The sequence below is a fragment of the Paramacrobiotus metropolitanus genome, unplaced genomic scaffold, assembly GCF_019649055.1.
Source record: "Paramacrobiotus metropolitanus isolate TYO unplaced genomic scaffold, Prichtersi_v1.0 Parri_scaffold0000161, whole genome shotgun sequence".
In the NCBI taxonomy this organism is placed as follows: Eukaryota; Metazoa; Tardigrada; class Eutardigrada; order Parachela; family Macrobiotidae; genus Paramacrobiotus; species Paramacrobiotus metropolitanus.
The window spans coordinates 120575-132787 of record NW_026570381.1 but is presented as its reverse complement, the minus strand read 5'-3'; the positions used below and the strand labels follow the sequence as shown (position 1 = coordinate 132787).

The 12213-nt window shown below is 43.4% G+C and overlaps 1 protein-coding gene across 2 annotated transcripts; it reads left to right on the top strand.

Annotated features, from left to right (window-relative positions):
- The first annotated feature begins 4628 nt into the window (after positions 1-4628).
- LOC129600026 (uncharacterized) lies at positions 4629-8367 on the top strand. Of its 2 annotated transcripts, none has more exons than XM_055498409.1 (3): positions 4629-5014; positions 6097-7275; positions 7781-8367. In XM_055498409.1, exons 2-3 carry the CDS (start codon positions 6147-6149, stop codon positions 8053-8055), a joined length of 1404 nt encoding a protein of 467 aa, XP_055354384.1. In that variant the 5' UTR covers positions 4629-5014; positions 6097-6146; the 3' UTR covers positions 8056-8367. The 2 variants fall into 2 exon arrangements, with proteins under 2 accessions (XP_055354384.1, XP_055354385.1); XM_055498410.1 differs by lacking the exon at positions 4629-5014 and adding an exon at positions 5466-5563.
- The last annotated feature ends 3846 nt before the right edge of the window (positions 8368-12213 follow it).

Here is a 12213-nt window from a genome sequence, read left to right as displayed (position 1 = left end):
GTACAAATAACAGTGTTATTTGAAATCTGGCACCTGATACATGTAGACAGTAAGATTTCGTGTGTCCTTTCTCTTCGAAATATAATAAACAAAGCATTTGTAGAAACAAATGGAATGCATCGGAGTGAAAATGATAAACTGATTTTTAATAAAAATTCCGTTTTACGCTTTCACAATTTACCCACCGAACCTTTAATAAGTATCACGGTACGAGTACAAACTATGCACCAGAACAAAACCGAATTTACAAAAGAAACACTTCCTTTATGCAGTCCTGATCAGGGATCGTACCCATTACACAAATCGCGTTTCCCCGTTGTATCTGCATAGATATTCGCTGTTTAAAAACTCTTTTGCCCGCTTTTGACCAGTTGAAGTCGCTATACCATTTACAACCATGTCCACTAGCGTTTTAGTTCCGTCTCCATAGGGTCCGTAAATTTCGAAGGCTGCAGCAACGAAATCGTATCTTGCTTGCATCCAGGCGTGTTTTGCCAGTTTCCCCCTTTTCGCAAGTTGGGCTGCTGCGCCGGCATTCACGGAAGTGCGGTCGACATACGAGGCCGCCTGCGTGTCCACGCAGGTAACATCCACTGCCAGCGGTTTTCCGCGCTTCCACGGAAAAAGGGTGATCACATCCGGCCTCTTCTTATCTTTGAGGGATAGACCTTTTGGTTCTATTCTTGTATTCTTGAAGGGAAGCCAGCTGATTTCAGGCACCAGGCGAATTCCGCGCTGATTCCGTCGTGTCGTGGTAATCTTCCGGCAGACCGCTTACAGCAAAGTCCGTGCCGGCCGAACTCGTCGACCAGCCCACCACAAACGCATACGTGTGGAGTGACGATCGGTGCGCCCAGACGCACCGCAACACTTATGCGAAAACCATTGTCGTCTAACAGATTACCGAGGCACGCTGCCGGTAAAGCATGGATCCACACGCCTGCTTCCGGGACTGACACCGCCTTAACAATGTAAGATGTGCGACTTCCTCCTGTGAAGTTCGTAGTGCGGTCAGCCTTGAGAATGTCTGCAGTGTCGTGGGAGTGTCCCAAGCTTTCTGGACGTGTCGGAAAGCCTCCATCGGAAGTTCGTCAGTGTCGGCCTCTAACTTCCAGGCTCGCGTGGCGGTGATGACATCCGTTGCCGTCAGTGTCGAGCATAATCTGGAAATCAGTTGGTGCAACGAAGAAGCCGATGCCAGGTAGGCAGAGGGAGCTAGCTTCTCGGTGTGTCTGATTCCCAAACCACCGAAATGAACAGGAAGGGAGGCCTGGAGCCATGTTGGGTGGTCCATCCTGACATTGGTGATGATCTCGACCGCCTCGCGAAATACCTGGTCGAGTCTGTATAGCTCTTGTGGAAACATCCATGCGAGGGAGGTGCGCAATATGTGAACAATTTTACCCATTATGCTTTGCCGAATGTAAGGTGCTAAGTGCTAACTACTTGATAATCTAATCGAAACTGTGCGAATGAAGTTATGAACCGACCGTAGACCACAAGAAACGCGGAGGCGAAGCCGAAGCTGTTTCTTGTAAACTATAACGTCCAGCGCAGTTGCATCCGGCACTCGGGGAAATTTTGTGCCGTGCAGATAGCGTGCGTTGTCCGCTTTAACAACTCATATAATTATACGGTCAGCAACTACAGATACATGCATACCGCTCAGTTCTCGTACAAAAGCAATCAGTTAAAAGCAAAGCGTCCAGCTGGTTACACGCAAATATCTGGAGCAGGCGCAAAATCGACGGCAAACGAATCTAAGGCTCGAATACAGGAGTTCTGGTCCCACGATCATGTGCCCACAGCGACTGGGAAGTCGCGAGTTAGCCCAGTCGATCGACAGGTACATATATACCTAAATTCATTGACCGTGCTAATCCGCGCTTCGCCCCGCTTTAAGCTCCGCCTATCAAAATGTCTCCCGTTAGATTTCTTTGCTTGAGTTAACGCCGGCTTAAAAAAGTCACGCGGCTCCTGAAACTCACAGCACCGGTACGGCATTTCACCCTCAATCGCGCACAGATCAGCTTCTCCTTGTGTTTCGTCGTGCTCCCATGGTAGGAGACATTCTCCGAGTAGCAGAACCTGCAGGTTCTGCAGCTAGAAGAGTGGTACCTGCCACGGAACTTTATTGATCGATTATCCAGCTGCAGTTTCGCGGATATGTCATTCTCAAAGAATACCATGGCCGTCGCGTGGACCACAATGCGGTGAAGGAACTGGTTTGCCGCAAAAGGACCTCTTGAATTCGGCAAACATTCTTGCAGGCTCGCGGCGGTCAAATAGTTAGCTTCTTGCTCAGACTTACTGCAATTTTAAACCGTATTCGATTAAGTTGGACAGTCGCTGCCTATAATACCGGATGTTATGAAATTCGGGATACACGTGGAAGCTTTGAAACTTGCAAGGCTTAACAATTTCTTCTTTTGTAAGCACAAATTTACTTACCACGAATTTAACCAAAATCTCTAAGAAACCTAAGAACACCACCTTGACCACGAAAGGTGTGGTGTCTACAAACTGTTGCCCAGTTGTTGGACTTCAACCGTCGTCCGGTGAGAACTGTAAATGGGTATGCAATGGCTGGAAACGGTAATATTGGTTGACATAGAAAATTTAGCCGGACTGGCTAAATTTTCTGTCTCCAACTGGGTGTTCTGGCAATAGTACCTACACAAGCAGTAAGCAAGAAACAGAACCGCTTTTAGACACCTTGAAAACTCTCATCAAGAAACTTAATATAACAAATAAACACACAGCTTATATACGTAACACGTCCCAAACCGGAAATAACAGGATATCAAGTAATCGACTTTGTGTGAGAAAATCGCTTATGCGCAGCGCAGCGACGACACAAGGGTATGGGAAAGGCAAAAATATTGATCTAGATCACATGAGAGCTAACGCATGACCATATAGCATTACCTATACTCGTATGACTAATTCTGTGATTTACATAACACGCTTTAGGTGTCGTGATGAAATTTCCTATACGACCGGAAGGTATGGCTGAAATCGTAGTGCAGGATTTTAATACGTTTCTAACGCGGATAACACATTAACGATATCTGTACCGGAAGTGCACTTAAAAACTAGCAGAGCTACAGCTTATATCTGGACTACAACAGCCGTCAACTCCAGATATAAGCTCAGAATAAGCTCCTCTCACAATAGAGTCACGGCTGTAAGCAGAAGAAAATGAAAAAATGCGCATGTGCCAATGGGCAGGATTAGGCACGCTGAGCCACTTTGATTTCAACTCGTAGATATATTAAGCGCTAAAATGTTCATCTTAATTCTTAAACCTACATTTATTATAGCACAAAATTTGAACCACTGGCGATATTTTCTCGGTATTAATACTGGTTGGCTTGTGATTTTCTTTGTATAACTATGACTTTGTGTGTGAAATGGGCTTCTGTAGTTAGAGCCATTTAGAGCAAAAACCAGTGCCCTTCTTATGTAACAGATGTAGGTATACGTAAATCTCTCATGAAGAACGTGCTCCCTCGACCAAAGAACCGGTTCGGAAGCACACTTTAAACATGATGAATGATTCGAGAACGCCAAAAACACCGAGCGGCCAAAAATTTACGCTTTGTTGGTAACCTATGAGGAATAACATATTCTGGAAGCAGAATATCGCCTCAAATATAAAGCTTACTTACCCAACTTCCGGTTGCCTCAACTTGAAGAACTCAGCAAAATTAAATCTGATAAGCTCCCATGTACACACACAAAGGCACTGATATCGTGAAGCGATAGTGTTCGTGGCCATGTGGAAACTCTTACCTACCTATCAAAACGCTCGGTGTAGGAATGCACCTTAGAAAACCGGTAAAAGTTAGAATTCAATCGACAAGACATTAAATATTGCAAATTCATGAACAGAGATGGATACGGTGGTATAAGCTTATCGCTTTCGTTACGCTCGCAAAAAAAGGTGAAACACAGTTACCCTGTTGTAGAAACCAGATTCTTATATTTAGCGCAAGAAAAATTTTCATAAATTCATTTCTGGTTTAAAATAGAGCTTTTGTGACATCAAGCGTTACTCATTTTGATAGAAAACTGTCCGGCGATAAGTATCCTCCTATCCAGCCCACAACCTGCATGAAAGGCTAAATTTTTGACTCTGCTGCGCGCGACAGGCCTGGTGCGATCAATGCAGCTGACCGTTTCTAAAATTAATAATCTCGTATAGCGAAAGTATTCCTGTTAAACATGCCTGGCGAAATATGTCGGAACGTTCTTATGCCGCGATTCTCGGGCACACAGGAAAAGGCAACGCCTAATAGCGGGCTAGGTCTGTTGTCTTGGTGACATCTTGTAAAGTGTCTGATAAAGCGTGCGCCAATGTACGTTTTCGTTTCGATTTTCAGTATTGTGTAATTAAGCGGCATCGGTTGCTCCATCGGCCAAATATAGCTTTTATGATGGGTTACCCTTTGGCAGAGCAAATTAAATACTGTAGTTGCACAACATATCAAGTTTATTGTAGTTCAAGTTTATATAGTCGTATCTAGTTTATTATCGGAAATTATCATTGTCAGGGGAATTGTTCTGTAGCTCAGCTGCGCACCTGTTCAGTCTGTGCTCTATCTTCTGCTTGGCGTTTACGCGCATTGCTGTGCTGCAGCACGATGTTTCTCTATGTACCTTCAGGCTTATCGTCAGCACGTTTTGTCAGTGATCAACTGAACTTGGCGGATGTGAACGCGGATGCCTACATAGTTGGTGTTCGTCTACAGGCTGTTCACTGTACGGTAATAAGTTAATAACGATATTAGAAAGCCCAGCACCTTCCGTCAGATTCACTTGTTTCTTGAGCTGTAATATCGCGCCCGTACCTCATTATTATCATCGGAAATTTATTGACGAAACCTGGCCAGGATAATGTAATTAGAGAACAGGTACTAATGTCATGATATTATTAGCGTTCTGCTGTGGTCAGAATTGTACGTGGAACTGTGGAAGGACGACGTTCTCGCTTTTTAACTGATCGTTCGAGGTGGGTTATTACGTTGGTGGTTCTCTAGTTATATCTGCATCTGTATAACTGTATTAGGAACATGCATAAATTACCTTATTACTGTTTAAATATAGAGGAAAAGCGCTACCAAAAACATACAGTATTTCTCTTTTAACGTTTTGTGTAAAGCTTGGTCCAAACTCGCACAGATCGTTTCTGTGAATATACGAATCAGCGTTACTATTTTTTAGTAAGGGATTTGGATGGGGACTTTTATACTTTATTTCGAGGATCCGTTGTAATACAATATTATAATTACGTAAGCATGATGCAGGAACGTTTTGCAAGTTTTACTCGATCCTGCTAGAATGATAAACTGCTAGAATGAACGAGAAACGCTTTGTACTAATTCTCTCCACAAAGTAATAACAAGCGACCTAAATAAAAAAAAATTACATTCTCACTATTCAGCTGTGACCCCGACTACAATCTTATGCACCTTGTTACAGTATTTTTACAGGGAACTGTTGGGTTTTTTCTCGCTTTTGGTTTCACCACTTTCTGGTAGATCTGAGCTTACAGCTGAGGGTGGGTAACAATACTCTCTATACTCGTATAAACAACGGACTTACAAAAGCGTCTTAACGCTTACCGTTAAGTCGATTGCATGTCTACTCTGGATCGACGATAAGTCGTTTTTGAAGTACTGTGAGTTGTATGCTAATCGGATACGACTCACTGTAAAAAAAGGTGGCAAGTTGACTCGACAATACAGTAAATCATTTGATAAAACAACGGTAACTTGAACACCAAGTCCACTGACGGCTGGCGTGACAGTCAACCGTGGATGAATGCCCTACCAACGTGCGTTACCGTCAGCTGTGGATGGTTAGTTGCTTACCCTGGCAAACATACCTAACAGTCAACCGTGGAGGGCTGTAGTGTAAAATAACTAGTCACTGCCACGGTGGTCTACCACGGTTGACGGTTACCCATGTTGTCATGACAGCCGTCCACAGTTGGCAGTTAAGTCAGCGCTAGCAGACTTGGTGTTCTGCTCATCGTTCGGCTATATGTTCTTCGTGCCAGTGAAAAAACAACTTTTGCTTTACTGTTCGCAGGTCTACTGAGCAATACAACATACTGTACAACAAGCTCCGACAAGTAAACGATGAATAAAGAAAAAAACCAGATGATTCGCGAACTACGCAGCTCCGGCTTTACACGGCAGGAAATCGCGGCACGCGTGGGCATCGGGTTTAATGCACTGCGAGCGGTTCTCGAAAAGGAACGATTAACACGACGACGTGCGACGCGGACCGAGGAGCAGAAGCAGAACATCATCAGGCTGGCATGCAAAGGGAAAAACAGTCCCGCGCAAATTGCGAAGCAGCTCAACCTTGGCTTGACTACCGTGAAGCGCATCCTGCGAATCGCCGGCGTTACGGAAGAGCAGAGAACAACCATTCTCCAACTGTTCCATCGCGGCTACTCAAAACTAAATATTATGCGCGAGGTTAACGTCGAAGCTGACGCGGTGGTTGCTGTAATTAGCCGCGCTGGACACAGCTTTGCCGCGCGGGATACAATCAATGTCAGCCAGGAGCAGAAAGCAGAAATACTCAAGTGCTTCGACAAAGGCCACAGTGGGCCACACATCCGGGAGAAGTTTGGAATCTCCGAAAGCATTTTGAAGATATTATTGCGGCAGAACGGAAAATCGTTTCAGGAACGCCATCGACAGCTTTCCCAGCGGAGGCGAGATGCTGTTTTGAAGCTGCGTGCCGAGGGGTTGTCTTGGGATGGGATCGCAAAGGAGGTCAAAACCGGTACATGGACCATATGGCAGATCTTGAAGAATGCCGACCAAGACACGTCGGATGAGTCTTCACAGAGCACTGCGTTTTCCGGACCGGATTTAAATAGTCCCCACGAAGAACAGGCCATCCAGGCACGGCAGGTTAACGAGTTCGGTTGTGGTGACATAGTGCAAGGGTGCCAGAAGTCGAAGCGGGAATCGCATGGTCTCGTTCAACGTTCGATTACACAGCCATTAGGCGATACGGATGATGACTGTCGTGGCGCTGTCCCCAAGCGGCGAAGGTCCGCTCGTTTATTGGCGAAAAGACTTCGCCCCACCGATTGCAACCGGGAAGCTAGAGATTATTTTGGTTCCTCAGCAGACTGTTATGGTCCCTCAGCAGAGTTGCACGAAGAAGAAAGCACGGGCATTATGCTTCTAGTTGCACATGGTGTCGAAAAGGAAGTCAGTAACCGGCATTCCGGGAAAAGCCAATCTGGTATGTGGTAAACGTGGTGCTCGTGTATGGTCCAGTAAATTGTATAGTGTACTGACTGTACTCAATGCGAATTTCTCATGTGGAAGACTGTGGTTTCTAAGGCGCAGTCGTTCGGAAGGCTTTACCTTAGCGTTTTTCGCTTTCCGAACACGCTGACAATGAATTCGTGTACCAGACACCAGAGATACGGCATTTTCTGCGTTGTTCCATATTAGAAAACGTGATAATTTGTTTTATGATTACTCGTGTAAAAGCTTGTACGAAAACAGTAATTGTCAGGCATTCAGTTTTTACAAAGTCGTTGCCATCTGGAACAAGCTTCACGAATGCCAGTCTCGGTGACCGGTACGCGAGTCCAGACTGTGAAAGTGAAAACCGGAAAGCGAAAACCGTCGACGTACCGATGTTTTCGCATAATATAGTACTTGTTAGTGGCTCCTAAGCCCTGGGCGCAAACAGGGTTGCCAGTTTTATGATACTAATTTTCACCCTCTCTTTAATGTAGTTGCTGCTGCAAACAGCCGCCAAACGAATACAGCGGATGCACAGCGGTCGCTATCTCCCGAAATCGAAGTGCGTAACTTCTCACCACATTATAACGTAGTGGACAGCGAAGCCTCCACCGTACCGGCTATTACTAGTACTCCCTCTACTTTGCCAAACCACCGGGTCATGAAACTGCGAGAAATTGTAACTGAATGGATCAGCAACCACTACCAGGATCTGCAGTGCGTCGTTGTGAAACTGTGCGAACAGACTTGCACTAAGGCAGTAGCTTAACGATGCATGCCAGAAGCCACGCCGTTGCGAGATGCCAGTGGTGACGCCAACGAGCGGCATCCCAGCATCAATGAGACACATCCTGTTTGTTAACTGTCTGGTGAAAGTCAGTCTGTTCTTGTAGTCGACAACTAGCTCGTTAATTACAATACTGAGCGGCTACATAAAATTGTTTTCTCATGTCGACTGGAGTATGTCAAAGCTTTTTTATTCACAAATGAATTTTGACTAGAATGTTGGTTTTGTTTGATTTGTTTGTGTTTAGCGCACTTCACTGACATCAACCGGACGTCAGACTGTTTGCACATAGAAAACTGGAACGAATATAAATAATTGTACGGTAGCCGTTGCCATCCGGAGTCCGGATGGCAACGGCTACCGTAGCTGATCTGTTCGCAGAAAAATAAGCGGAAAACATAGTTCTTTAATTCATCATATCATGTTCTTCATTGCTGATTTAAAATTTAACTCTTCAAATCTGTTGTTGTTCAATTTCTACTGCCGCGCAGGCGCAATAAATGCTTAAAAAATTCACAGAAACTCAGGTTTTTACCCTACCTTCTTTAACTACCTATGTATTCCTAGGGAATTTTAGCGGCTACAAAACAATGTAGAGCAGTTTTATGAAAACGTTGGCGTTGAAACGACAGACAACAAAAAGAGGAACCATGTAGAACCGCACTTTATGCATGTTTCCTCTATTTACAGGTGAACAGAATTTTGTTTTTGTATTCTCTCGACGTACGATGTTAGTTCTTGTTATCCGATACAAACTGACCCCTACAAAAGCGCTGGGATAAATTTTCTTCGAAAACTGGAAGGGAAGTCTCGCAAGAGGGTGACTGTAAAAAAACACTTGTTCCGTGCAGCATTCGTCTCTCCAAACAGGTTTTATCACTGAATGCGCTAAATCGCTTGTTGCCACAGTTCATGGTTCTCAGTTTGTCTACGTTTCTCAGTTTTTGGTAAGGTTTCGCATACATTTTTTTATTTTTCGCCTGGTTAATATTAAGATTTCCAGTTTGGAAATTTTCAACTGCTTGCGAGGTCGACCTCGGAATCACTACATAATGTGATGTGCCCCGTGTGGGATAATAACTGGATGACTTTCTACGCGTTTGTCACGGTTACTTTACCCTGGCAGCACAGTGGAATCGTTACGATTATGCTTTCTGGTTGGCTCCAGATTTGCACGGAAGTATCTCACGTTTTTTGGAAAGGCATCCCATTCTCATTGTGTCAATTGCTATAGCGTTGAAGTCGATTCATTTCTTTCATTCTTTCTTCTGTTGGGTTCAAGGATTAGCCTGGGACCTGTGTACGCTAGACTGCTGTGTCGAAACCTTGTTGTTACCTAAATTTTCACCACATTATCCTGCGACTGCCATCAGCTCAACTTGAAACTTTTCTTAAAGATTTGGGAGTCGACTCCAGATAGCTCAACATTATAGCTGGCATTAGCTGCTAAGTATCTAAAGAAGGAATCTAAACGCACTTCGATAACTGCTGGGGCCGACGGGGCTGGTAACTCGCTTCAGTCAATGTGCTGAACGTGCTGCAGCACTTGAACTGTAGTTTACTGATGGTGTCAATGATCATAATACGTCGAAATAAAAATGAGTCAACCCAAGCATTTTATTGGAATAAATAAAAGTAAAAATCGTATTGATCAGCCAACGTGAAAGTTAAATAGCGAAAATATGCAAAATTCGAACTGGAATTAAAAATTTAAAATTTGGCGCAAGTGGCTGGATGTCTTGTAAGGCAGCCGGAAATGGGCGTATTGCGAGATTGTGATCGGGGCTGCCTGGTCGGCCCAGGACGGCTGCCGCAGTCGCGGGATTATCGAAAATCTAAAATGACGCGCTTACCAGATGTTTAAGGGTGCCCATTGCGGACAAGTTATGACCACATATGATACATATATGACCACAAAAGATATACGACCTAGATATGACCATAGTTAACGTATTGTCGAAATTGATACAAAGTAACAAAGGGCATTCGAAAAAAATAACTTTTCAGCCGATTATATTACCTCCGTGTCATTTAAGGCAGTATGGAAAGGAAAATCATTATTTTAGTCGAGTAATTTATTTTTTAAGTTCTTGTAGAAAGTAATAATTACAGCGTTTGATGAAAAACTATACGAACAAAAATTGTGAAGTTCGTGTCACTTTTGGCCTAATCAGGGTTGTTTTCGGAACATTCGTCCTTTTAGTTATCAGTTCTCTCCTTCGGAGCGTTCCAAACATTGTGTTATTCACGGTTCAACTTATTGAATATATTATACTGAATGCAATTAGTGTCACTGATTATGCCATGTTGCCAAACCCTCTTAAAAATGTACGAAATCAGATTTTGTTTACTTTCCGTACGAGATACGATATTTTTTAGTTTTCAGCTTTCTAGAATCTCTCAGTTCGGGATTCTTTCTACGATAAAAAAAGCAACTTTGGCCTATCACAGAACGCTAGAGACGACATAATTTACTTTTTTCAGATTAAATATCAGCCCACAATTTTATTTCCATTAATTTTCCGTTTGTATTTCTGGTCAGATGACAGTTAGCAGGTAGTGTGATAGCATCTTAGTTTAAATTTTGCAGCCTCGCGTGTATTGCCGTTTAATAACTTATCCAAATTTAGTATTACAGTTTTCATCCGACCGTAGATGCAACGGTCCCTGAGTTGTAAATTGATAGAAATATTCAGGGTGCGGAATCCTAAAAATCATGTCCAGAGTTCTTCAAGGGGTAATAAAAAGTATCACGTAATTAATTCTTCGTGAAATTTAATTAAACGCACCTGCTGTACGTCCAAACTACTTTGGCGGCACGAATGAAGCCTTTCAAATGAAGTAATTCGAACACGAAGGATGCATAACGCGGGATGCTTATTTCGACTTCATTTATTCCAGCTCTGTGTATTATCAAAGATCTGCAAATTGCTTTCATTACATTCAGTAAAAAAGGACGAGACGGTTTTAAAACATCAATACAAGCAAACAAACGACACAGGATAGAAATTAGAGACCTTGCGATAATTTTTTCATAAGTACGTTGGCCTGGAGGGCGGCATAGGTAGCTGGAAGGATAAGAGTCTGGCGGAAACTAAAGTTACAATGGATCAAATCCGTAGATTTCCTCGCTGGCCGCAGTACTTCACTCGTGACCTCTTACAGCACTATCCAAGTCAAGAACTCAACGGCAGTGCAGAACGGGCGGAAGATCGCGATGCGACGATACAGAAAGTGCTGGGTCCATTCACCTTCATAAAGGAGGGAGTCTTTGAGTACAATTTTTATGACTGGTACTGCGGTGATGACCTTATAAGCGAAATCAAAGTTCCAGCACCACTATGGTAAAGAATAAAAAGTTTGTGACGTGTGCAATCGGAGAACGTAAATTACTTACTTAGTAAAAAAAAATATGTTCGCAAATTCGCTTGTGCCTAAAAGTCACTGGCAGATTGCTAATGGGTGTTGAATTGAGACAAGTTGTCAAACGCCAGCACCGGCATAGTCGCAGAGCTAATCATCCGTCAAAACTTCCGAGTTCATCAGTAATAAAGTTTTCTGGTTTCAAACTGGCGTGTTATTTATCTAGATAAGCGTTTTCAAATGCCGCACAATGGAAATGTTATATACTCTGTAGACTGTACATGATAAAACCACTGAATGAAATCAAAATCCACAGCAGTAAATGAAATGAACAACAGCAGCAACAACATGGAAAAATCGACTCTGGTTTGGAAGCTGAACAACATTTTGAGCCGGCTGATTCCGAGCGGTACTGATATCCGTAACATCCGTTCACTTGCTGGCTTTCGTAATGCATTGAAGTACTTACGCTGCCATTGCTTGATAGGCTCAAGATCTGGTACTTCTCTTCTGAGTGGCTTTTGCTGTAATTTCATCACCGAATATTACTTTTCCACTTTTTGCCAGGTTTAAATTCCCAAACAAGATTACGACCCTCGACTCAGTCGACGGGAATGGATTACCTGCCTACTTGTGCAATAAACATTAAGGAATATCCCGTTATATGGTCTGCTAAATTTTCTGCGTTTGCTAAATTTCTTGTGAGTCCTCTTTTAGTACATACTACATAATCGAGAGTGAGATACAGCTTCCCAGGCGGAAACTAAAAGTGGATAA